The sequence below is a fragment of the Parambassis ranga genome, chromosome 8 (genome assembly GCF_900634625.1).
Source record: "Parambassis ranga chromosome 8, fParRan2.1, whole genome shotgun sequence".
In the NCBI taxonomy this organism is placed as follows: Eukaryota; Metazoa; Chordata; class Actinopteri; family Ambassidae; genus Parambassis; species Parambassis ranga.
Genome location: NC_041029.1, coordinates 4,277,681 through 4,304,429, shown reverse-complemented (window position 1 = coordinate 4,304,429; position 26,749 = coordinate 4,277,681). Strand labels below are relative to the sequence as shown.

The 26,749-nt window shown below is 44.1% G+C and overlaps 3 protein-coding genes across 5 annotated transcripts; 2 read left to right on the top strand and 1 right to left on the bottom strand.

Moving 5' to 3' along the window:
- Window positions 1-83: 83 nt before the first annotated feature.
- On the top strand, window positions 84-6,585 carry cog1 (component of oligomeric golgi complex 1). Of its 3 annotated transcripts, XR_003671109.1 has the most exons (17): window positions 84-462; window positions 916-1,163; window positions 1,273-1,454; window positions 1,537-1,713; window positions 1,883-2,039; window positions 2,173-2,383; window positions 2,471-2,834; window positions 2,905-3,362; window positions 3,442-3,588; window positions 3,683-3,844; window positions 3,982-4,106; window positions 4,214-4,322; window positions 4,455-4,564; window positions 4,740-4,821; window positions 4,961-5,000; window positions 6,211-6,253; window positions 6,357-6,462. XR_003671109.1 is itself a non-coding variant. In XM_028412566.1 (16 exons), the coding sequence occupies exons 1-15, from the start codon at window positions 157-159 to the stop codon at window positions 4,967-4,969; spliced, it is 2,847 nt and encodes a 948-aa protein (XP_028268367.1). In that variant the 5' UTR covers window positions 84-156; the 3' UTR covers window positions 4,970-5,000; window positions 6,357-6,491. The 3 variants fall into 3 exon arrangements, 2 of the variants coding, with proteins under 2 accessions (XP_028268367.1, XP_028268366.1); XM_028412566.1 differs by lacking the exon at window positions 6,211-6,253 and having other exon boundaries at window positions 6,357-6,491; XM_028412565.1 differs by lacking the exons at window positions 4,961-5,000; window positions 6,211-6,253 and having other exon boundaries at window positions 6,357-6,585.
- A 640-nt stretch (window positions 6,586-7,225) lies between these two features.
- Window positions 7,226-11,857, bottom strand: rgs9a (regulator of G protein signaling 9a). The gene is made up of 17 exons (XM_028411368.1): window positions 11,789-11,857; window positions 11,313-11,409; window positions 10,823-10,873; window positions 10,637-10,743; window positions 10,380-10,431; window positions 10,200-10,258; window positions 10,032-10,108; window positions 9,600-9,681; window positions 9,416-9,478; window positions 8,765-8,794; window positions 8,550-8,611; window positions 8,330-8,443; window positions 8,142-8,257; window positions 7,931-8,018; window positions 7,676-7,814; window positions 7,498-7,580; window positions 7,226-7,411 (listed from the first exon to the last, which is right to left on the bottom strand). Exons 1-17 carry the CDS (start codon window positions 11,855-11,857, stop codon window positions 7,255-7,257), a joined length of 1,446 nt encoding a protein of 481 aa, XP_028267169.1. The 3' UTR covers window positions 7,226-7,254.
- A 1,070-nt stretch (window positions 11,858-12,927) lies between these two features.
- Window positions 12,928-26,744, top strand: gna13b (guanine nucleotide binding protein (G protein), alpha 13b). The gene is made up of 5 exons (XM_028411369.1): window positions 12,928-13,276; window positions 17,387-17,616; window positions 18,541-18,591; window positions 21,086-21,286; window positions 21,544-26,744. Exons 1-5 carry the CDS (start codon window positions 12,994-12,996, stop codon window positions 21,913-21,915), a joined length of 1,137 nt encoding a protein of 378 aa, XP_028267170.1. The 5' UTR covers window positions 12,928-12,993; the 3' UTR covers window positions 21,916-26,744.
- The last annotated feature ends 5 nt before the right edge of the window (window positions 26,745-26,749 follow it).

Genomic DNA, 26,749 nt, shown 5'->3' with positions numbered 1-26,749 from the left:
ACGCGGAAATAGTTACTGACAGACATCTTTGTTGTCCAATCAACACATCACGCTCTGCTGTCGTCACATTTTTGCGTACGTGGAGACCGGAAGTTTACTTCTCCCGGTCTTCCGGGTTGGAGTTCTTGCATCGGCTGAAGTTGTTCTGGAGGTACCATGGCCGAGGACCCTGCGCTGTCTCTCCGGATCTCGGAGATCAAGGACCCGGCGGTTCTCTTCGAGCGCTACAACACGGAGGAGATTCGCCGGATCGAACGCAAAGTCCGCGCGGAGATCGAGCAAAAGAAGGAGGAGCTGAGGCAGATGGTCGGGGAACGGTACCGGGACCTGATCGACGCCGCTGACACTATCGGGGAGATGAGGCAGTGCTCAGAGAGCGTCGTTCAGTCCATCCAGGACATGCAGCACTACTGTCAGAGGCTGAAACAAGGCAGAGCCAGTGGGAGCAGCTGCAGACCGGAGGTGAACCGCGTACTGACTATGATCCAGCTGCTCCAAAACCAGAAGAGCCGCGTCATCTTAGTAACATGAAACTTCATTTAAGAATGTGGGAATTCTTTGTGGTACAATCTACATGCAGACATTCACTCCAGATACAACATTACTCTAAACTAAATGTGTCATGAAGTGGACTAGTTTTTAATTCGGCTTAAACAGACTGCAGCACAGAACGTGTCTGTCAATGTAAACACAACTTTTAGGATGGCACTTCCACGCCCCTGGAAACAGAACAACAGTGGAGGGCAGTAGCGAGCAACAGAAGTCTGAAATGTGAAACTTTATTCAAATCAGCTGCAGCTGGTCAATAACAATGAAGGCTAATTTACCTAAGGTCACTTCAGGGCTATAAACCACATACATTTAGTTTAATTATAAAGTATATAAAGTATAAAATGTCTCTGTGTCCTGTTGTAGAGCCAGAGGCAGTGCCAGGAGAAGTTCTACACCATGGCCTCCCAGATAAAGCTGCTCCTGGAGATCCCTGAGCGTATCTGGAACGCCATGGAGGCGTCTCAGTACCTCCAGGCCACCCAGCTCTACCTGCTGTGCTGCCACCTGCACAGCCTGCTGCAGCTGGAGGCTGCTACAGGAGGCCACTACAGCCCCGTCCTCACCCGCTACCCCATCTTGGTCCGGCAGGTCGCCACCACCGGACACTTTAGGTACAGGATGTCTTCTTACTCCTCTTTGTTTTTAGGCTCAAACACTAAATTGATGTGATGTAAAGTAGAAGGTGAGTCGTAAGTGAATAAGCAGCCTGTCTTCTTACAGGTCAACCATTCTGCTGGACAGCAGGTCTCTATTGCGAGGCCGGGCGGTGTCAGATCAGGCCATCGCTGAGGCTCTGGTGTCCACCATGCTGCTGGAGGACAGCTCACCACGCCAGGCTCTGGCTGACTTTTTGCTGGCCCGGAAAGCCTCCATCCATCAGTTGCTGAACAAACCACAGCATGGTAATAAACCATTTGTATCAGCAGTATATTCGACCATTCAGAAAGCACTAACAGAGAATAAACATGTCTGTCCATATATCAGGCACAGGGATCAAGGCCCAGGTGTGCAGCCTGGTGGAGCTGCTTGTCACCACTTTGTTCCAGGCCTATGCTGTCTTCTACCTGCCTCCAGAGGGAACCCACAGACCAGGAGAGGGAGCCCTGAGCTGTGGCCTGCTCTTCTCTATTCTAGAGAATGTCACCTCCACTTCTGCTGCAGGTAAATTAGCTGGAGCATCCGTCCATGTGTCCGAGCAATATGGGAAGTGTTTTGCTACATTTATAGAAACATGACCCCTCCAAAAATCTGCTAGAACGTCTGCACCCATGCTGTCTGACGGCTTTATAAATAAAACAGTGTTATGAATCCCTCCCACCTCTTCTCGCAGCTAAAGGAAAAAGAGTGTTGCAGGAAGAGACGAGTACAGGCAGCTGGTTCAGGTACCTGCCTCCGTCCATCACTGAGTTCCAGCCTACCCTGCGCACACTGGCTCAGCCAATCCAGAGAGAGCAGCTCCGGGACACCCTGCAACAGTGGATCAACACGTAAAGACACCGCTCATCTTTTGATGTTTTTCATAGAATGACATAAAAGCACCGAGTCTGAAGGGATTTGTTTGGACAATAAAAGTTTCATGTGAGGAAATGTGACGTATAATATTTGCCTTTCTTTTCCCAGCTGTAAGGAGGACATCTGTCGAGGTGTTGGCAGCCTTCTGGTCTATGTTAATAGTCTGAAGGGACTGGCAGGTATCAGAGATGCCGTGTGGGACCTCTTGTCCACAGACTCCATCAGTCAGCACTGGAGCACTGTGTGTCAGCGGCTGCTGGAGTACCCCCTGGCTGTCTGGGATGATTTTCTTCAGCAGCTCTTCCTTCAGCGCCTGCAGGTCGGTGCTTTCCCAGCATCAGCAACATTTAATGGGTTTCAGCCAGGTCTTGTCTGCTGATGTGAATTCTTCCTCCCATTCCTTAAGGCCATCACCAAAGAAGAAACTGAAGCCATCTCTGCCAGCTCTGTCCAGCTCCTTGCGTCAGCTCTGAGGGATCTGGAGGGGCAGACCACCCAGTCTTCTTCAGGTATCAACCCCGGTTCTGGACGTGGGGCCCAGTATGAGGTGGACGTGGCCTCTTTCTTGTGGTCAGAGTCTCCGGGAGACCTGCTGAGTGATGCAGGTTGGGTCAGTGTGACCCAGCGTGGGCAGCAGCAGCAGGGAAGTGGCCTGGCCATGAAGACCAAGGCCCTGACACCTTGTGTTCAGAACTTCTGCTCTTCCATGGATGCAAAGCTGAAAGCCAGACTGGATGACCTCCAGCACTATCTACCCTCACAGGACACAGGTACAGCTAGTTGATGATGAGCCTGTGTGCTGGGAGGATTTACATACTCAATCCTGATCTTCTGTTGCAGGGTCTGACTCCATCTCGGCGACAACATCCTCCTCTGCACCCCCTGACAGCACACCAGCCTCCTCATTTAACCGCTTCACAGACTCGCCAGCGGTGGAGGAGGCGTTACGTGAAGGCTGTCTGGCCTGTGTCCAACACATCCTGTCCTCCATTCGCTCCGAGCTGCCCGCAGCCTCACCAGACTCCAGCCTCAACCACCTCAGTTCGGTCCTATTCATGGCCAGGTTGTGTCAATCAATGGGTGAACTCTGCCCCAATTTGAAGCTTTGCATCCTGGGAAAACAGAGCGGACTTGAGGCTACTGCAGCCAAAGGGACACCGAGGCAGGGCAAGAAGCTGGGTAAAGCCAGGGCAGCCACAGAGGTCAGCCCTGCACAGGCCAAGTGGGCAGACCTGAAGGAGGAGCTGCTCAGCTGCAGCATGGAGGCCTACCGCATCTGGAGCTCCGCCCTCTCCAAAGTCAGAGTCAGGCATATAGATATATGTATCTGTGTTTTATTTGCTGCTTGTTGTGTAACGTTACACTGTGCTGTGACAGGTGCTATTGGACAAGTTCAGCACAGCACTGCACGCAGAGTCTGCCGGCACCATCTTAATGACAGCAACACACTGGGAGGACCTGGAGATCCAGGAAGAGGCAGAATCCGGGAACAGTGTCACGTCCAAAATCCGTCTTCCAGTCCAGGTTAGCTACTCACCTCTACAAGGAAGGAGAGTGATTTCTTTCTTCAATTCTCAGGTCTGTTTTGATTTTTGTGTGTGTGTATGTTTTCTTGCAGCCATCTTGGTTTGTGCAGTTACTGCTCTTCCAGCTGTGTGTAGAGGTGAACAAAGTGGGAGGCCACGCCCTTCCTCGGCCCACCCTGCAGGAGCTGATGCAGGCCTGTCTGGATCAGGCATTGAATCACTATCACAATCTCACACAGCAGGCCCGCAACAGGGTGACTTACACACACACACACACACACACACACTGTTGTGGATTAGTTTGTGTGCACTGATTGATTTCGCTAGAAAGAGAAAGGAATCTACTAGGATGAAACTGATGAATTCCTCTGCTTTATTCGTCTTCATGCAGGAAGGTGTATTCCCCATGACCCAGAACAGAGCATTGCAGTGTCTGTTTGACGTTTCTTACCTCAACACCACACTGGGCAGCAGACAGGAGGAGGGCAAGAGCTCCCGATCCCACCAAGACCACAGGTTTTAACCTTCTGTTAAATATAAACAACATACATCACATGGAGACATTTTTGGGTAGCACTGGTGGTGGACTGTAATTCATCACACTGTGACCTGGATGCCTCCAGATTCCACGAGGTCTCTGATTGGCTGGAGAGCTTCATCGACCCCTTTGACCTGGACGTGTTCACACCTCTGCTGAATGCCAACCTCAACCGCATGTCCCAGAGGACTTCGGTACTTCCACACACACACACACACAGCGACACATGCACAGAGAAATGAAGTGCACCTGAAGCTTGATGAACATGTAAACATCATAGACAATGCTCTAATGCTGTATATTGTTAATGGTTGATTGTGTTGCAGGTGCTTCTGGGGCTGCTGACGGGCTCAGAGAAGCAGTTCACCGCACGGAGCAGCAGCGTGAACTCCCAGGAGCCGTACAACATCCTGCCGCTTGCCAGCAGCCAGATCAGGTTGGGACTTATCTTGTAAATCATATTTATCATGTTACTGGGGATTATTGGGACACAAATGTACAAACTGCATATTTATGTGCAACGACCCTTAAAAAAAAAGGTAGGTGCAAACACAAAAGCTGCTGTCATATAGACGTACCGCTGACCCTCGTCACTGCTCTGTCCTCTGCAGGTTCGGGTTGCTCCCTCTCAGCATGTCGAATGTTCGGAAATCCAAGGCCCCCTCCAGGAGCTCAGAGGCTCCTCTCCAGCTGGTGAGTGTCAGAGTTGAGACCTGCTGCTTCAAGTCTGAGGCTGTCGTTTCATCCGCTGAATACATTGTACTTTTTCTTTTTCACTTTTCTGCTCCACTCGGGGTTAAACGTTGTTTGTTATACCCTCTGCCTTTCCCAGCATTTCTGAATGCAAGAAAAACCCACGCAAGTTCTTCAGTGTGAGTTTATATTTGTGTGTGTTGGTTGATTCATTAATAGCGCTTTGGATTGGTGCTTGTGTGTGTGTGTTTTCTGAGTGCTCTATTAATCGATTTAAAAGTGAGGAGATTGTTGTTCTGGTTAGAAACTAAAGAATACTGGTGCACTCTATTCTTGCTAATCCCCCACCCCACCCCACCTTTGCTCCTTGCTTGAGCTTGTAAAGTAGATTAGGATCAGACTATTGGCTGAGGGAAAACTGAGCCGCTGCAGTGAGCCTGGGTCAGTCTTACCTGCTGGAGTTGACCAGCTCTACACTGAAATACACACAGTTTATCTAAAGCTCGACTGAGCCTGGCTCCTCTCTGCTTCCAGTCTTGTGGTGTATTCTGTGTTAAACTAACCAAAATGTCTTGAACTTGTCTCTGGGTGAAGTGTGCTTCCTTTGCAGTCCCAGTGTAAACCTACACCCTTGTGGGCTAAAACCTTCTGACCGCCTGCTCTGGCTTCTTCAGGAGTTTGACTGAAGACATTCAAATTAGCTGTCTGCTGTCTGACACTTAGATATTGGCGAGTTTGTTTGTGGTTTATTCGTCTTCTGTCAATTGCTTCTTCTGTGAGGAGGTCACAATGTTTTGGCTTCTTAGACACAAAGATAACTTGGGTCATACTCTTATCTTTGCACTGCCTGTGCTGCCTCACTCTGGACCAGAAAAGCCAGCATAGCGCTGCTTTAGTGCGCACTTTCAGAATAAAATGGCAGCGTCCTGAAATCACAAGTGTGACGTGATAAAAATTTTGATGTCTATTTGCATGAAGATGTCAACCATTTTCACAGATGTTGAGACGGCTCTGCAACAACCGTGTTGTCCTGTTCCATCTCCATATCCTGGGAACAGTGAGGCAGCATAGCCTGGAACAGCCTGTGTGGAGCTGCTAAATGCTCGTGGTTTTTCTTTGATGTATTTCTGAGAGTCTACAGCATCAGAATTTTGATCACTACACTGTATGTCCCCTGTAGTTGTAGAGCTAAACACGTCTTCACATAGAGCACTAGAGCCCAGATCCTGGACTCTCGTCCTGTTGTTAGCAAGTAGTTGTTCCATGCGTCCATTTTGTTATCATCATCCAAAAGACATACATACCCTTGGCCTTACACTATTGTGTACAGTCTGTTCAGTGGCTGTAATGTTAGAGGTCTGTCTTGCTCACTTTGCACTCTTGCCCCAGTCCAGGAGATGGCACACATCATACTCAAGCCAAACGTCTTCAGGTCAGGGATCAGGGCTAGATCATCCCAGCTCAGTGGACAATGATCTATCCAAACATGCCGACCAAGGACCTTTACAATTTCTTTCTTCCTCCTCCTCCTCCAGGCTCCTCAGTCCTCCACAGCAGGCAGCGATGACTCCTTCCGGCCGGGCAGCCTCTTCAGACAGCTCGCCGATCAGGACGAAGACACAGCAGCTCCTTCTTTATTTAAACTCAGCTGGCTCTCTGGCATGGCCAAATAACCCTTTAAACTGCGTCAGACTTTTTATTTGCCTTTGCAAAAACTTTGTAAAAACACAGTGTACAGTAAATACCATTTTGTCTTTTGAGAAACGCCTCATGATTTTTTTTCTTGATTTAGAGACCAAACACTGACCTGTACTCAGTACTGAGTACTGGTAAAACTTGCAGTCTTGGCAAGTGATGTATTTTATTCAACATTTTTCACACACTTGCCTTGTTGTAGTGTTTATGGAAGAAGAGGAGGAAAGCTCCAGGGAAGATCATGTCCCACGCTGAGATGTCCTTTTCCCATGAGTGTTATTTAATGTCCTTTACATTTGGTTGGTGATAAAATATCAACAAAACTACTGATGTTCCTATCAACCTTTGCTGTTCATGAGGACATGCAAAACCGAGACGAGAAGAACAGTGGAGAGGACGAGTAACTGGATTATCCTGCAGCATCCAACGTCATTTCCAGCTTCCCCGGCCACTGGTATTAAGCAGCTCCAAAGGTTGGATGTATGGTTGCAAAGCAATGTCTGTTTATTAGATTTGGGTAAGTACACAGATTTACATACTGTACAAATCATTAATTCAAATACATTGACGTATTTCTACTGTGTAATTTGACTATAGTAAAAATATACTTCACATAGTGCAGCGAGAGTTCCACTGGATCTCTGTGCCATCATATATTAACATTTCATTTAAATATATTATATGAAACAATGCCCATAAAACTCTTGCACCGAGCACATGCACCCCTGGTGTCGATCTCTACTTCTTCCTGTCTATTTTGCTCATCATGGCCTTGACATCGACCGGAGCGGAGGCAGCAGCGGCCTTGGCCTTCTCCTCCTCCTCCTGCTGCCAGAGGATGATGGGATCGATGCCTGGGCTCCGGTTACAAGCATTTTGCTCCAGCTGGGCGGGACTAAGGTGGAAACAGAAACGTTGTATGATTCTTGGTGCGGGAGGAATTTTTCAACATGTATAATACCAACAACGTGTAATACCAACCTGAAGTTATGAGCCTCGGGGTTCTGTGCTTTTTTCTGGATGTCTTTGTAGGTGGGTGACTTAAGGTAACGGAAGAACGTGTCCTGTTCGAAGAACATGAGATGACCTCACATGTATTATTACCCTACAGTCCGAACAGGGGAATTTTAAATGAATCATAAATTGTGAGAAGGTCTACCTTCTTCATGAGCATGAAGACGTGCGTCTGAGCGGCTTCCAGGACGTAGCGGTGAGGATGCTCCAAACCTTTCACTGTCAAGCCCATTGTCCTGCCATCAATGTTGATCCAACGGGGGGCGCCAGGGGCCAGGAAGGTCCTGAACACACAGACACACTCCACATCAATACTAGACTATCCCCTGTCCACTAGGATGGTGCCTCCACTATTCAATCTGTAACAGATGCATGGAGACATTCTCATTGTTTGTCTCACTTGAAGATGGTCTCAGCCTTTGCTGACATAGAAGATGCTGTGCCCCACTTCAGTTCTTCAGCTGCTTCCCAGAACGCCAAGTTCTCACCTGGTGTAAACACACGTAACCAAAATACATTTTTTTATTTACAACTGCTGCTTAAAAGTAGCGTGTGCTGCGGCTGCTTAGCGCTACATGTGATCTTCAATGAAACGTGGCTACTAAACATACCGCTGAATTCCTTCTTGAGGAAAACCTTGAAGTCATCTCGGCCTCGCAGGTCGGTAAGCAGCTCAAACAGGCTGAAGGACCAGCGCTCCACCCGCATCTTAGTGGGAACTTCAACTCTGAGCACAAACACAGTCAGTCATTTAAACGTATACAACAACAACAACAACAAGGGTTCACTCATCACTCACCTTCTCATGTTCAGAGTCCAGTATGAATCATTGTCTGTTTGCCAGGGGTTGCTGGGTAGACAGGGAGCCAGGAACGGGTCGTGGTTTTTATAGGTTGTGATGTACTTGACCAACCTGCAGAGACACAGCTCTTATTTCAGGCCTTTTCTATGATGTAAACTGGAAACGTGTTATTGTACTGCTACATATTTCATTTAGAGCAGATATCAGAGAAACTCACGCTCCGATCGACACGCTGGATTTGACCTTTGACCTCATAATGGCTTGTTGATAGAATATGTGCTAGAATAAAACAGGAGCGCAACATTTCATCGTCATGTGTAGACTGATGTTTAATGCCACATCAAGCGTTACCAGTGAGCCACAAGGATATTTAGGAATTTGCTGGAGTATAATAAAAAAATCAAAAAATGACTAATAATAAAAATGACTTACCATGCGTCTATGCTGATCAAAGGAGATTTTCTGAAAGACAAAAGGAGAAAAAATGTTGTATATACATCGAGTATAGGACAAAACAAGAAAAATCATCATATATATACAGAATACAGCACAAACACTCATACACACCACAACACCACATATATACAGTGGGGTGTAGTAAGATATATATATATATATAGGATACATATGACTTATATTTGATGTGTTCCCAGACTTTTGGACCTCACTATGTGTATACCCATAAATATATTGTATTTTTATCTTCATCAGAGTATCTGTTTAAAAGAAAAAAACAACAAAGAATGCAATGAATCACACAGGTCAGTTTCTTCTGACAACACAAGACAAATAATATAAATACATCAAATTAATTTCGGACAGAGGAATTGGGGTCCTACATGATGATGCATGATGATTATCAATCATTGCTTTGGTAGATTTTTTGTAACCTCGCACCCTAAAATTTAAACCTCCATCTTTGGAGTGAGACAGTGAAAGTGATGTTGTCTCTGTACGTGGATGTGCCAATAAAGATCAGTCCAGCAGTATGACTGAACATGTTAAGCTCCAGTAAGTTTATTAAAAGGCTAGTTGACCTCAATCTCTCCCCTCTGTGTGTGTGTGTGTGTACTGACCTGTTACCTCCTCTACATTTGGATCAAGAAGCCTCTCTGGAACACACTCCAAAGCGCTGTGAGTACGACGCTGCAAATACACAGAATATGTTGGTGATAAATGTTACAGAACATGACATAATCGCTTTAATAGTGATATTAAAATATATAAAAATATTTGTTTTTGACACCACACACACACACAGACTGACCGGAGGCCTGTTCACAATCCAGAAGGCCCTCTCCTGGCAGTCAAACACAACACGATCAGGCTTCATCCTGTCTCTACCGGCTCTGACACACACATGTGCGAAAAGAATGGGAAGTTGAGGGCGATTAGAGGAAGTAATCCACCAAAATAAAACGAACCACAAATACAGAGCCAAGTGCACTAATGATGTCGGCCTCGGTATACCTGCTGATCATGATTAAAGCTACATTACACAACTTCTGTTGCAGCGAGAGTGACTACTCAGACATAGGTGTGACATCAGCCCAGTGGAAGGCTAAGCTAACCTATAGCTTGGTCTTTAGAGACAAATGTCTGTCCACATATAACTAGCATGCTAACACATATATCTACATCACTGTGATCAATCGGATTATTGCCATTTATTGGCTCCAAACCTCCAACGTTCACCTACTTGTACTGTTCAGCGGCTTGCATCACGATAAAGTCCCACTTGTGGTTCAGCCATTCATGGAGGTGGTTGTAATGTGCCTGTTTAGAATCAAATAAACACACTACTTTTCATCTGTTTGGAGCTGGGACACCTGAGGAGCTGTGAGCATTTTTACAGAGTCACGTGTACCTCTTCGTAGGGCTCCAGCATGCCTTTCTTACGGATGTTTCTCTTTGCCAGGTAAATGGCTACAATCACAGCAAAAGTGAATCACTGATAATCATATTCACATATGTCATTATAAGCTGTTGTATGTACTGTTTTTCATTTTAGGTCCTGTCGCCCTGCTTCACATGATGTCATACTCACCATAATCAGAGTCCTGTGGAACCCATTTCTGTGACGGCCAAAAGTAAGGAGCCTGGGAAGAATGAGAAATACTTATCAGTAATTTCATTCAGATCAGACATAGGTGATGTAAATATGGCGTCTCCCTGTCTACTCCTGGATCCCGGGCTGCCATGATGTTCCCACTTGATGACTAAGCAGTTTGGGCAGAGCTTAGAGGGCTGATACATAAGCACAGGTGGTGTGGTGGTGATTAAAAGCATATAGAAGATGTGCACCTGGAAACGGTAGAGACTGGCGTCATTGCACATCACCAACTTCCTGTGGTTCTCCAGGGGGTAGATGTAGCCATAAGCCACCAACATGGTGCCGAAGACATTAGCCTCTGAAATCAGAGGCAAGAAGAAGGAGAACCAAAGAGTTTAGATTCTTCCTTCACAGACACTGAATAACCTTCCTCCTACCTTCTGTAGTGGTCTTCATCTTGTTGGCAATCCATGCAATGATAGCATTACCTGTGTGGAAACAAAGTCCTGTGCTTGAAACCATGACAACACCACATATTTTAATAACCACAGGTCAAACAGATGCATCACATATAAAGTGAGGATGGTGACACTGTACACACTGTTCACACGGTGGGCTTGACTTTTCCCTCACTAATCTTAGACCAGATTAAAAAGCCGCCGTCCAGATCTTATCCAATTATGTGCTGCTTTATTTAGCTGCTGTCAGCTGCTTACACACAGGCAGCCTGTCCGTGTCTTCACAGAGTCGGCACAAGTGAAGTTACGTGTAACTTTTAATGTCTAATAAAAGTGTAAACCTGTAGCACATCACCTGCAGCAGAAGAACTAAAAATGAAAAGTTGGTCACTGACAGCACGGAGAGATGAGAGCATGAAGACCGTAGCATTTAAAATGCAAATATATGAGTGTGTGTGTTGGTTCTCACCAGCAAGGACGTGTGGGATGGTGGTGACATTGAGTTTCTGATCGGAGCCTTTAACTCCATTTTTCGGGTCCTGCATCTCTACCACAAAGGCCTCCAGCTGAGAACATGAGGAGGACAGCAGTCATACAGTGTTTGCATCAACACAATCCAAAGTTCTTCTATTAGATTAAAACACATGTCAGGGACAGGTACAGAGGCACACTGTGTTAACCCTTTTATTTATTACACACAAAACTGTGTGTAATAGTGAATTTAAAGCAATTATCTACACCCAGGGAATACACCAGGGAAGGTCAGTGAGTACAGTGATTAAAGCCTATTGGTGGTATTAGAGAGTATTTTTAACAAGGCGGTTCTTTTTTGATGGAAACAAGTCTTACAAAGGAACAGTTAAGGAGGAATCGTTTGTTTTTTTACATAATAAGTAAGTGCTAGTAGACAGTAAATACTTTTTGTAGTTAAATATTTCCACCCACCTTTTTGAGGCAGTGCATACGAGGCCGGAACTCTTGCACCCGGTTTGGACGGGCTGTTCTTATAGTCATCTTTGCAGATGGATGAAATCAGATGTTAAACAAAAATAAATTAAAAAACCCTGTGTGAAATATCCCAGTTACAGCAGGTATAAGCTGCTGACACACAAGTGTGTGCAGTGAGTGCACAGGACTCTGTGGGGATTGTAAGGTGGGTGGGAAGATGCTTGTTTCCACCAATCAGCTGCTGGAAGAGTTTTCTCTTGTCCGCCAAAGAGAAATTAGAGATATCACACACTGCTGTGTGGCTCTGTGAAGACATGTAGACACAAGATGGTTAATATGATCGTTTAAAGGATGGAAAAACAAACGGGTTAAAAAAACATGTCCTCAAGTGGTTTGTAAAGGGGGGGGGGGGGTGTTTTTGATGGTTGTTTTTGTGTTATTTTTATTTTTTTTATTGCATATACCACATCAGGTCAAACTGGATGGTGGGGTGACAGTAAGGTTCACATGTTGATCCCCAGGCAGTGAAATAAACAAAGAAACAGACTAAGAAAAAGATAAATATGAGAATTCTAGAATGTTTATTTGTATTATTTATTTTTACTTATACATGAGAATTAAGAATCAGAGGCATAACATCAGCATCTCTTTGAAGCGTGTTGACAGAGATGATGCTCCTGTGCTACGCCCAGTCACTGAAGCTGGCGCGCGCTCATGAGCCTCGCCCGCTACTGTACCACTCACTTGTGTTGCGTTCATGAAATCCGTTAAAACAAAAATTATGTTCGTTAAAACGGCTGTTACCATGGATGTAACCGACAAAAAACTCACACTTTATTAATATATATTTATAGTAAGCTGACAAATAGGAACTTATTATCATTTTTATACATAAACTAAACATTATTTCACATGTAAAAAAAACAATATAATTTCTTGTTATGTGTTAAATGTAGTTTGTTAATAGTTAAATACATTGAAAGTTTGTTGTTTTCAGCATTTGTGAACAGAAACCTGAAGATCAAGTTTTTCTTGCAACATTTATAAAGTAAACTTTACAACTTGTCACGTCATACAGTATGACCGAGTATTCCCCGTATAGACAGTAGAGAAGTAGGAATTCCCACGACACGTGAACGCATCAGCGGAGTGGTGTGAGCTCAGCCCTCCGCGCTGTCTGCATCGATGAAGTTGTTTCAAAGATGGCGGATTTCCTGCCGTCCCGCTCCCTTTTATCTGTATGTTTCCCTAACTGTCTCCTCACAAGCGGCGAGGTAGAACAGTTACGGAAATCTAAAGAGATAGATAAATGTATTAATCGAGACAAGACGTATGTTAAAAGGCTAGTAAAGATCTTATTACTTGGAGCGGGCGAGAGCGGTAAGTCCACTTTCCTCAAGCAGATGCGCATTATCCATGGGCAGGACTTCGATCAGAAGGCCAAAGAAGAATTCAGAGCTACAATATTTAGTAATGTTATAAAAGGTAAGTTCACACTGAGAACACGATTTTTAAAATGTTGAAGTCGCTGTGTTTATACTTCTGTATTTGTCGTGTACTTCAGTGTGTGAGGAGTGGGAAGTTGGTAGCCATGCTAGCTGCAGCTGTACCGATAGGGTACTTCTCTGTGTTCGACAAAGCTAGTGTAGTTAGCTGGTTAAACAACCAAGAAACGCCCATGCTGTTTTGTGTTTGTTGGGTCTGTTAGAGGAATGCTAGGCACACAGCAGCGGGGTGTTCGGTGTATTTAGTCAGAACTTCTCTCACATAAACAATGTTCTCATATCGAAATGTTCGGTCGCACACAGTTGTTTTGACACAGTCCAGGAGTTCCTCATGGCTGCTGTTAGCTTTGAAACCTGCCAGTCTCTGTGTGGAGAACGTGACACCTAAATCCTTCCAAAAGTGTGGCTGTTTACTGTAAACTTTCCATCTAATGAGATCATGCAGCGACCTTTTGTGGAAGTTGACAGATTATAAAGCTAAACTGTGCCCACAGTTAGTCCAGGACACACCTTCATGGAGCTGCTTGCATAATATCAGCTCAAGAAATAGTAAATATTATATTATTATTGAGACGACTAATAGTTTTCATGACATATTATGTTCCTAGTAGTCATCTTGTCATTTAAAAATATCAGTTTTGCCCTATTTTGTGTGTATATAGTTTAAGATTTTGGTAGTATCATTCAGCCCTGCTGGGCTGCTTTGACAAAGGAGGGGACATGATGCACCTGTATGCTTAAAAAAAATCAAATCAAATCCTCAACTTCTATCGGCACCAAAAGCAACACATGATAATGTGCCATGGTCTGTTCTCAGACTCTTTGAGTCAGCTGTAAAGTGGAAGTCTGCTGATTGGGACATATTAAATCATCATTTCTTGTTGTGTTTGGTGCTTATGTGGAAACAGTTTTGTTAATCATATGAATATCTCGGGTGTCAGTATCAAACGTATAAGCCTCTCACCCAAACACAAAAGCAGAAGTGAACACAGTTCAGTGACCTCCCCAGGTGACGTAGCTTCACCTGGGTTAGTAGAGCTGTGATTGTGTGTGGTCTGATGTGACCGTGTCGCCGTTAATGAGTGGTTGATGCCTGGCAAACCTATTTATTCCATAGTGTTTCACTACTAATCATAGCCCATTTCAGTTTCCTCTGGGAGATAAAATTATCTCCCGGGGGAGCTCTGTGTGAAAACTCATGTCAAACTCAGACACTAAACAGACTTTAACCTGCCAAATCTCAGGTATAAAGTCTGCGTAATGTCCAACGAGTCGCTGCCTGAATACAGGAGGAATTGTCCACAGAGTGACCTGGTGGGTATTTTGATAGTATAGCTGCTTCACAGGCTTTTATTTATATTCTGGATACATACATAAAACAGTCGCCATTACCAACAAGTCCTCTTCCTGTACACATTCACTGAGGCGCTAGCCCTCACCTTAACCAAACGGCGTGATTCCTGTAGGAACAAGTCTTACCTGATTTTCTGGCTCCTCTTATTGGTCAGATGTGTCTGGGGCAGGAGCAAAAAGGGGAGAAAGAGTAAATAGAAGTGTGTGTGTGTCCAGGGGTAGTTATCCACAAAGATTAGCTTTGCTATGCAAGTTATCATTGAGTTGACATTTGTCAGTGTTTCTCAGTCATCCAGGTCATTTTCATTCAAGAGAGTGAAGCGAAGGCAAATTGTGTTAATAATAAGGTTAATATACCTGTGGTAAAAGACATTTAAGGTCATGTTGTGATTGGTGTTCAACTGAAGTCAAAGATGTGCTGGTCCTCACAGTGTCAGTCACTGAAGTCACCTGTAAATGAACTTAAGACAGTAGATGGGTCTTTATAAAAATTTTGTGAATCTGCCGGTGCTCATTCAAGTCAATCTGATCATTTCTGTTCAAGTGTGATTCATTTCCGTGAATCTTTACAACAGTGAAAGGTGAAGAGTGCAAAGCTAGCGTGACACTAACAGCCACATGAACAGGAAGCGCAGCAGGCTGAAACTACCTGGGCATTTTCTGGTACTCCTATTAAAAAAAATAGGGTCACTGTTTGTTGTCACTTATTACTGTGGCTGTAATATAGGTTGTAGATATTTAGAGTTTTATTGGGTTTGTTGGATTGTGTCATGTTGTGTTCATTGTTGTAGTTGGATTGTCAGGACATGAAAGATGATAACTGGAAACCCAATAGAGTGCACTCCATCAGTACACCATGGTAATGAACAAGCAGTCAGCACTTCTCTTGGGTTCATTAGAAATTCTAATTTGCTCATTAAAGTCAGTCGGATGAACTCAAACATGATGGATTTTATAAAATAAGGAGCCAATAAAGGAAGTGAAGGAAATGTCTACAGCTGTATTCACTGCTGAAATGTCCAGTAATAGAATGATCAGCTCTGTAATGGACTCATTTAAATAACAATTATACTATAAAATGACACATGATATTGCTACTGGACCTTTCCCTCCAGATTCCTACATATTTCTTTTGATGAGCTCAGTGTCAGTCACACAACTACACCACCCAATCTTATGGTAAACACGATGATGTCATGGTGTTTCTGTGCGTGGGGTTTACATGTAAGCTCCATTTGAAATAACGCAAACAGGGAAGTGTGATGCTGGAAAGGTTTGCTCAGCTTCAGTCAGAGGGGAAGTGATTGACAGTTTGCGTGGTTAGACTAAAGTTGCCGTCAGTTTCAGGAGAACTGTTAAATCTTTCTGGGACTAAGGTAGCATATTACACATTACACAAGTAAGTTTTGCGTTGTAGTAGAGAAGCTAATACCACATATATAATACACGCTGTCATTGAATTGATGGTTCTGTTGCCACTGTAGACTGTATACACTGAAGGTGTTCCTTCCAGTAATAAACTCATGTATCCGAGTTGTATGTGGGAAATGGGACTTATCCTTGGTTTTTTGATTTATCCCCTGAGAGGAAGTAATAGAGGGAAAGCATGTGGGACTGAGGGCATTGACAGAGAGGAGAAACTGAAGCTTAAATTCAATCTGGTAAGGACTGTATATAATTTAGTGTAAATCACAGGTTTGTTGCGCCTGACGTATTTAGTCACAGAGAACGCAGGTGTGACTAAATAAATCACGACAACAGGCTTTAACTTGGTGTCAAGTCTGTCTTTGACGCCAGTCTTTTAATGACCAACAAGAAATATATATAAAGAGGACGTCAAATAATCTGCACGGTGTAAATGCCTCGAATGCCAATCCGCTTTTTTTTGCGGTTACGTACATTGACACACAAATACTACGAGTATCATTGAAATAATCCGCTGAACAGTGTCCTAAGTCTCAAACACTCTTTGATTTATTTAAAAACGGGGGGTGTGTGTTAAGAGTTGAAAGAATACAAATCTGCTTATTGCTGCCATTCCTGTAGCAAAACACTTGAAACTGTCCATTAAGACGGAGTCTAGCAGAGAAGACAGATTAGATGACACGTGCAATTTTCCAAGAAATATGGCTGGAACTGTCGGTCATCATGATCGGATAATGATTTCTTTCTGCAATTTTAATCTCCTGTGTCTCCCACTTTAAACATCCCCCCAAAAATATCTCTATACACTACTATGATGAGTGCATGTAGTTGAAATTGCTGCTTGGTCTGGTCCGGCATCCTGTTGTCTCTCCTCAACTGTGAAAGACAAAAGTGTGTTGATTGTGCCGGTGTTGTTTCCAGTTCAGATGAGTGACGGGAAAACGCTTGAAGGCTGAATATTTGCCACAGGAACTGAAGATATGTACAGACACAACACACTGATCCTTGAGCTTTCAACACACACACACACACTGCAGACAGCTGGATTAACCTGTGTGTTTAGGAGACAGCTGAGAAATAGAGCACATTGTCAGAGCAGGCTTGTTTGAAGGGGTGAAGCAGAGTTCACAGAGTAGTAATGTAAACTCGGCGCCTCAGCTTGCTCCTCATCTCCCCTTCACTGCCAGGGTCAAAGTGAGGCTTTTGCTGGCATTTATGTCTTTCACTGCTGCAGTGTTGCATTGCTTTCTACACACAAACTCTGGATTATTACAGATCTCTCTCTTGTTTTTTTCTTCCTCTCTCCTCTCAGGTATTCGAGTGCTGGTGGATGCTCGAGAGAAGCTACACATCCCATGGGGTGACCCGTCCAACCAGCAACACGGAGACACCATGATGGCATTTGACACCCGTTCGGCGATGGCACATGGTCACGGCATGGTGGAGGCTAAAGTTTTTCATCACTATCTGCCATCCATTCGGGCTCTGTGGGAGGACCAGGGCATCCAGAACGCCTATGATCGCCGCAGGGAGTTCCAGCTGGTGAGTGAGCCCCCAGAAATGGCAGAACCTGTATAGTCAGGTGTTATTCAGTGATACACACTTGGAGCACTACTTGCTTGCGACTGTGGCATGTCCAGTGGTTACGTGTTGAGTTTACAGATGAGCATTGACAGTCAGAGATAAAGGCTTTTCCTCAGTTGATAGTGCAGAGCTGCAGCTGCTGGAGTCACACACGACGGACACACACAAGCTAATGAAAGGCTGTTTCTCTCTCTGCTCCGTCCCCCCTCATGTCCTTCCTTCCTTCGTCCATCCCACACTAACAAATTATCAGTAACTGTGCTGCAGGGAGGTTGGCTGGCTAACCGTCTGTTTGGAGTAGGGTTTGGCCGTCTTTTCTATTTCATACTGTCTAATTGTGGTTACTGTATATTTCAAAGACAAAAACAGGCTGGTGGTCCGGGGAGGCAGAGGAGTGTGTCTGTGTGCATTTGGTGTGTTTGTTATGTGGTTATGTCATTGTACGCCAGTGACAGGCCAAAATGGATTCCTTGCTGCTAAAGAATGCTGTGAATGAATATTTGGGGTTCAATGCACTTTAAACAGCAACTCTGTGGGATTAGTGGATATTTCTGTTTTCTATAGATTATAACATTATATAATTTGGTGAAAATTGTCTTAGTATTTACAAAAAATATCTGATAATGCCATTGGTGATCAATTTTATATTGTTTACCTGTAAGAGACTGTTTTGTCCCACCAGTAGATTTATAATTATATACATCATGTTATTAATATAATTCTGAGTGTGGCTTTAATGTAAAACAAACATGAGTGAAAGTTGTTTCAATTAAATGAAGTTGTAAGTTGTGTCAATACCCAATAGAAAAATCTATGTGGATTAGCGTCTTGTTATATGATGCTGTTGGGGTTAAAGTCATCTCTCTTTTCTCTTTGTCTCAGGGGGAGTCAGTCAAGTATTTCCTGGACAATTTGGAAAAGCTTGGAGCATCGGTAAGTCCCGCCCTCTCTCAGCAAAGGCGCCATCAGTGGCCCGCCCTGCCTCCTCCTTTCCCGCCACCCCTTCAGGATTGCTGATAGAGCTGATGGGCGTGATAGTTTGTTAAAAAGAGAAGTGAAACCACCGTCTTCCTGTCTTTGGTCATGTTTCCAGGCTGGTTTTATTCTTGTGAGCGCTCACTACCCTCCAGTTAGCTGCATGTCAGCTCGCTGACACTGCCCTAACTGCAGGTAACGCTCAGGGGGATTCCAAAATCACTGTTACTAACAACAGTAATGAAAACGCCGCACATTTGGTCTTGTGGTTTTACTTCAGTTCAAAAGTCCCAGATGTAAAGAGGAATGTTTCCTAAAGCCGGTTGTGATGAGGAAATGATACGTAACAGAATGATAACAGCCTGGCTGAGATGTTTAGAAACAGATAGTGTGCATCTATGGGACAGTCTTAATAGTCTGATGACGTCAGTGAAAGAGAAGCAGAAGTTTCCCTGTTCTCTCTGTGTCACATCCCTATCCCTGTAACAGATTTTTATTGGCCAACCAGAAAAGAGGGAAACGGAAGAGGTTTTTTAGCGATGAATCTTCCACTAGTTGTTTGTGATGAAATCACAGCTGCTGAATGTCAAAAACGCTTATTTCACCATTCCTGTCTTTTTTTTTTAAGTAAACAGAGTCAAGATAATTGAGACTATTTTACACCATTCTGTAAACACACATTAAATGTAGACAGCATAGATGCAAATTAAGTAGCATCTCTCTTTTTCCCCTGACATCATAGAACCTGTGAGAAATGAGACGTTGGCTATTATTAATACTATTTTGAGTCAGATTCTGAGTCTGATTTGTCTTGAAACTATAAAGAGGAAAAAATGACTGAAATCTGTGAATCACCAATAGAACCCACCATCACAGTGCTCACTGATGTGTGCCACTGATGTAACTATTGAATTTTTGTAGGTGATGTGGTTAACATGTGCATTAGTGAGGCGGGACGGGACTTTCCCATAATAGAATATCAAGTGTAAAAGATTTACAGGCAGAAGTGTGTCAGAGATTTATGCAGATCTTTATGGACACAAGATGGACACATCATTACACTCATATCCCCCAATATTGTATCTGATTTTTGAACCCGTGTCCTTTTAAACAAGTGTTTTAAAATAGTGACTCTTACTTAGGAAGTGATTGTTGTATGCAGTTTTAAAGCTGAGCTCAGAGAGAGAGGCAGAAATCTCCCCGGGGGTGCCGTGGTCTCTCCATTGGACAGCTGTTTAGCAAACATCTCAGATAACTAATTGCACTCAGCAACTAAATAGAGGATGATGGTTAATGAATTTGACCTTTCTGAGTGCTTCTCAAACTTGAAACCACAATTTGTTCCATTTTTCCTGAAGTGGTTTCTCTAACTCGTTCTCTTTTCGTGCTCTATATGAAAGCTGTTTTTGCACATCCTGTGGGAGCATGTGTGAAAGGAATATTGTAGATGTGTGTGTGTGTGTGTGTGTGTGTGTCAGCAATGACTCATTACCTCTGGAATGCTAAGCGTTTGGATCTGGGGTAGCAATTACAATTCCAAGATTGATATTACATCATTGTTGGTTCCAAACAGTTAAAGACTCACTTGTTTTTTTTGCCTTTGCTTGTCTTTGCTAATAAGAAAGTCTCCGTCATGCTTTCCTCACAAATGCACTGAAGATGACACGATACGCCAAACAAACCTGGGTAGTTTCAGAAGACTGCTAACTTTCCATCATGGGATTAGAGGGATCTGTGGCCAGCCATCTTTGTACACAAAACCAGTGATCCAGCGCTGACACCTGTGACATGCTGTCATTTGTCAGCAGGGTGAAGAGGAGACGGCACGTTTCTGTTACTGGCCCTTTATTTATGTGAACGCTCGTATGCACCGCTGAGAATGTCCTCCTGGAAAGAGCGTTTTTAATCATGTACCCTCGTCTTTATGGCTTTTACCTCTGCAGATCTTATGCATATCAAAAATGTGGTAAAAACTGTTTTGGCTACATCTCCATAAGACTTCGTTCATTCACCTGAACTAACTCAAACAAAGAGCCCCCGGTGAAACGGAACGTTGGGAGAGTGTGGGGAGTTCTCACTCCTCTGTAGAAATTCTCTAGAGATGCTACATTGTGTATGTTTAAGAACCAGTTCCTAGAGACCGGCCCTGATGTTCACACTCTCCTGAAGCCTCACATTTGTTTATGTGCTCTGGTATTTCAGGAATGTTTAAACAGGGATGTCCCCACAGCAGTGGTGTGTGCACTGCTTTTATCAGCATCGCGTCTCCCCAATTCTTTGCCTAAATGCTGATTTACACTCTCCCAGAACTTGTTTGTAATATGCATGAATTTAGGAAGTTCCCAGACTCTACTGTTTACGATACAAATATAGTTTTTTGATGTTATATTTGAATGAAAACTGTAAAAATCTGCAGAACCCTATTTTATTAATTGCAATGCCCTCCTTGCAGGACTACATACCCAGCCAACAAGACATCCTTCTGGCCAGAAAGCCCACTAAGGGCATCCACGAGTACGACTTTGAGATTAAGAATGTGCCATTCAAAATGGTGGACGTAGGGGGTCAGCGCTCCGAGAGGCGGCGCTGGTTTGAATGCTTTGACTCGGTCACTTCCATCCTCTTCCTTGTCTCATCTTCTGAATATGACCAGGTGAGTCTGCTGGACTAAACAGTATTGCACTTGTGACTCTGAAGAAAGGCAAAAGGTTTGTCCAGAAGTTTCTTCAAATTTCTGCAGTGAACAGGGGTCTCTTTAAGTCCTCGTTGTGTCCTTGTTGTCCCACAAAGTGTTTAGTAAAAAGCTGTAACAGAACTTCACAGGCCTGCTTTTCATACCACAATTACATCATCACTGTGTCACCTTTGACCACAGCTTTAAACACTTTGTTTGCATTCTAAAACCTCCAGGTGCTGATGGAAGATCGGCAGACAAACCGGCTGAGCGAGTCCCTCAACATCTTTGAGACCATCGTCAACAACCGGGTATTCAGCAATGTCTCCATCATCCTGTTCCTCAACAAGACGGACCTACTGGAGGAGAAGGTGAAGCTGGTGTCCATCAAAGACTACTTCCCCGAGTTCACGGGCGACCCCATGAGCCTGGCAGATGTTCAGCGCTTCCTGGTGGAGTGCTTTCGCAAAAAGCGCCGCGAGCAGCAGCAGAAGCCGCTTTACCACCACTTCACCACAGCGATCAACACTGAGAACATCCGGCTGGTGTTCCGCGACGTCAAGGACACCATCCTGCACGACAACCTCAAGCAGTTGATGCTGCAGTGAGGGGAACTGACCAGGAAGAGGAGGTGGAGGAGGAGGAGGAGGAGGGATGGGTGGAGGCAAGATGCAAAGCGGGTGTCGCAGTGCCTTTTTTTTCCCTAGCACCGGCCCGCAGGGGATCGGTCCTCGCGGTCACCCTCCCTCTTTTACTTTGACCTGCTCCTCACTTTTGAACTTTGACTGTATTAAAGCCACCACTACTACCGCCATTCCCCCCACGCTTGCTCTCTGCCTTACTGAGCTTGTTCACTGTGACTTATAACGGCCAACTTCGGCTGAGAGCTCCAATCTCCTTCTGACCCTTCAAACCACTGTAAATGTCCTCTACCCTCCGCTCTCTGTCCCGTTTTGTCCACGCTCTGCCATGGACATCATTTATGGTATTTCCTTCCTGCGTGTTGCTCTGAGTCACATCCACACACTGTCCCTTTTCATCTATGCTGCTCTGACCACTGTTGCTAGGGAAAAAGAGAGGAGGTAGGCGAGGGTTGATTTAAACTGGCGTGGTCACCTGCAGTGAGCCAGTGTCCTTTTTGCAGAACTTATTCAGTTCTGTCTTTTTGTTTTACACCTGCTCTCCTCCAGCACTTGGTGATGACATCACTGGGCCGAGGTGGTTTCCTCTGAGAGCAGCGGAAACAGGAAAAGAAAGGGGGCTAACACAAACCAGATAGGAGTTCTTGTTCTGAAGCCCAAATAATTTTTAGTTTTCTAATCATTATTGTTTCTTTTTCTAATATATGAATATACTGTATGTACCTATGCATTTTCTTTAACTTATATTTTATAGGGGTTTACACTTTGCAGATGTGACTGCTGATTGACTCTGTTACAGTTATTTAAAGTGGCTGCTGGTGAGAGAGCATACACACCAATACAAACACACAGACCACTTATTAAATTCAATACTCTGATATAAGGCTAGCCAGTGCAGGGTTAAGAGTGCAACACATTGTATTTTGCTAATTCTCAGGGCACATTGTGAACCACTTCTCTGTGATACGGAGCCAACCAGGACTTTCATGCCTCTGCCCTTACACAGGTCCAGTGGCCGATTCATGGTGGCTTTTTTTGAAATTTCTTTCTGTTTGTGACGGCAGAGGCGATTATTATGCTTCAAAAGCAGAACCCCGTGGACTGTTTTCAATCTGGAGCATGTCAAGGTTTTTGCTAAAAACGGCTGATGGCCCCATTTCTGCCTGGTGATCTAGACGTCTAATCTGGTCCGTGACCACAGATTGTGCCCGCTTTGCTTATACACCTGATTGAAGTCATAAGTTGTAGCACAGTCATCTGCAACTTCAAATATTTTAGTAAATGTGATTTTTGTTGATCATAAAAGACAAAGCATTTGGGCGTAATTCAGAGTTTGTTTTAATTGCACAACATTTTTATTGATAAATGATAGAAATAATGTCAAAATAATATTTTCCAATTCTGAGACCAGTCCCACGTGTGCATTAATCCGTTTCTTCCTCTCCAGATAATCCATACAGATCACATATTAATACCAGGTGTGTCGTGGGCCTGAGGGTGTGGTTGATTGTCATGTTGCAGCGTCAGTGGTCCTAACGACCAACAAAATAAAACCGTAGTAGGGTTATTTTTATCCAGATCGTCCTCTGCTGCTTTGTTTTTAAGTGAAACGATTAAGCAGCCTCAGTAAACAAATGACACAAATCATGACAGGGGATGTGATCCAGGTTGAAAATGGTCATATTCTAATCTCACACATTTATTTTAGCTCTCTGCCAGAGCCCAGTGTAATTACCACCTTTAGTGTTATAATGCAAAATTGATTTTATTTCCTGTAAAGGTACCTGTCCGTCTCTCCCTTCCGCTCAGCCTAGGTTAAAAGGGATCAAGCCAGCCTGTAGGTTACTGATGACTCTCAGCAGTTTGGTGTCTGCTGGCCACCCTCATCAGTGTTGTATAAAGTTTATGTACAGTCGTCCTCTTTAACCCCTTTTTCTAATGTAACCCTCATGTATCTCACACAGTCACAACAACCTCACACGCCTTACTAATAGCCAGTGTAACCTTCCACACAGATTTCTATGTATGTTTTTTTTCTCTCTCTCTCTTGGAAGGTGTTTATTTAAAGCAAAAGTGTTTGCCTGTCTCACGCTGAATGAACATGAGAGTCCTCAGCAGGTGACTGGATTCACTGTTCCATGCTAGCACAGTAGGGACGCTGACATTTGAGCAAGCTGTTGCTCACTTTAATTCTAATTGAATATGTGTTTGTGAACACAGACTTCCATATAAATGACTGAACATTGCACTTTTTTTAGCCATCAGCAGCCTCCATGGCTAAAAAAACAAAAAAGTGAAGACGCAAGTGCCAAAAAAGTGCTTAAACAGACCCCTCGAGGGTGTCGACCCCCACAGAGCTTCAGCTAAAATAAACACGTTTACAACCCTTTGCAAAAAACAGCGGTTTTGGTCTCCACAGATCTTTAATGACTGTACTGTGGGTGAATTTATATAATTTACATTTGTTTAAATTATATTAAGGCTTTAAAGTTATGCATAATTAAAGGCCACTTTAAATGACAGGTGGGTGCTGCCACAGATCCCCAGCTGTCCGTCCAAATGCAACATTTGACTGAGACGGTTAATTCTACATAAAGGTTAGACTTTGTGCTTTTACTTTGCAAAAAAAACAACAATGCAGCTTTTGTGGTCACATAATAATTGATTTTATTTCCAGTTCTGCTACTAAAGGCAGAAAGCAGTGTTCCATAACTGACTTCCGTGTCACATGACTCGTTTTAGGTCAAGTATTTCAGTTTTGATCTGTTTACATCGCTCAGTGTTCCTCTTTTTTTCCTGACATTCACATCAGTTTGATATGAGACCGACTGCAGCTTTGACGTTTGCTCTACATTTAGATGCAGCAAATGAGGGGAGGAAATGGAGCCTGCTGTCGCTCAGCGTTTGTGTGTGTGTTAGCATGGAGCAGTGAAGTCACATGGCTGATTTTTGGCCTGCGTGTCCTGGCCCAGCTCTTTTAAAAAAGAGGAAGCTGAACAACAATTCTTTGCCGTCGTTGCAGTGCCAGTCAGCATGATTCTCCCTCGATCAGTCTGTATCTGGATGAAGTAGCCTCTGTGTGTGTGTGTGTGTGTGTGTTGAGGCAGGATTCACACAGACACACACTGTGTCCTGTCTGCCGCTGCTCAGACAGCCTGAAGCTAAAAGCCCAGCAGAGGCTTCTTTGTCTGGATTCAGACTGTTATGTCATGTCATCACTTCAGGCCAGGCGAAAGCCTGTTGTCTCCTTACGCATGCAAACACACACATCGTGAAGTCATGGCTGCGCCCTGAGACGGCCTTTATCAATGCTGAACAAACTTTGATTATGCGAACACAGACGGCGTGTTGTCACACAGGGGCATGAGCAGATGTGTGAGTGACGACGTCCTCCTTTAATGGAGCCTCGGTCCCATTTCAGTATACTCACTTTCTGTGTTTCAGGCGCAGTGCTCAGCTGCGTTTGGAAGCCAAACTAGCCTTTTTTCCAGCAGCCATTTTGATTTGTGAAAGCTGTGTTCACTTCTTGTTGACCCCTGTTAATACCGAAATTGATGATAGTGCTTAATGAGATGTGGAGCTGAACAGCTGTGAAAATGGTCTAGATACGACTGTTGGTTACATAAAAAAAAAAATTGCACAAAAGATGAAAGTAAAGTGGCTCAGCTAATGAAGAACATGTCAGTGTTTAGTAGTTAGAGGCTTAAATGTCATTTCAAGAATGAGGTTGTAACATACAAGCAAAAAGGAGCCACGGCCGTCAGACTTGCTTCATTTGATGGATTCAGAATGTTCATTTTCGATCTCTACTGCAGATCATTATTAAAGCACACAGTAAACCTGCTGGCTCAAGTGGAGGCTTTGAAGCTTTTAGCTGCATCTCGCAGACGTCATATGGGTAAATGATGGAGTCTTATTCGGGTCCAAGTGTCATCCTTGGTCCAGCTGCTGATGAAGACCAGAAGATGTGATACATAGCTACAAGTTTAAAGATTCTGTATTAAGGTGCAGGCAGAAGTCAGAAGTGGTCCTAATTCACTTTCAAACAGTGGTCCGTGGTGCTTCTGCTCTCAACAACTTTGGTTTTTGTTTTTGTGAAACAGCGCCCTCTTGTGGGACAACCACTCTTTGCAAAGCATCATACTCTGTTTTCACATGATAGCAGAATTAAGCAGCAGAGAGACTAATTACTGTGAGTGCCCTTCCTGGTCTAATTCTTTGTCTTGAACTCTACAGACTCTTGTTTGATGCACACTGAGGGCCTGAAGCTTCCACATCAAGCCAAAGCTCTGCCTTAAATCTCGTAGCCTTCTTATGTGTGTTCTGACATTGTCATGATGTCTAAATAGGCGCTGCCATCATGTGTGTGTGTGTGGGGGGGGGGGGGGGGGGGGGGGGGGGGGGGTTTCTGATCTGGGAACTTGACACCGAGCAATGTGTCTCATTGTTCCAGGATTCTGCCTTGTTTTATTTTTGATCATTTAGATTAAACCTGCATTGGTGTAAGAGGAAACCGGTGTCATAGTCCAAAACTATGCAGCAGCCCTGCTCCGCAGCCATGATAATCTTACCGACTGATCATTCTTTTAATGCCAGTGTCTTATTTCTTAATCAGATCAGGAATCAAGTCTGCCAAATATACTGATGTTCTAGTGCCTCCTTTTTTTCCGAGTTCTGCCTCTACTGTTGAATCATGATACAGAAAAAGTTCGATAGTTCTTTTTCCATGTAGCTTTCCATGTACAGTCTAACTTAATACTGTCTTAACCTTCTCAATAAATCCAGCTGTTTTTTAACTGTG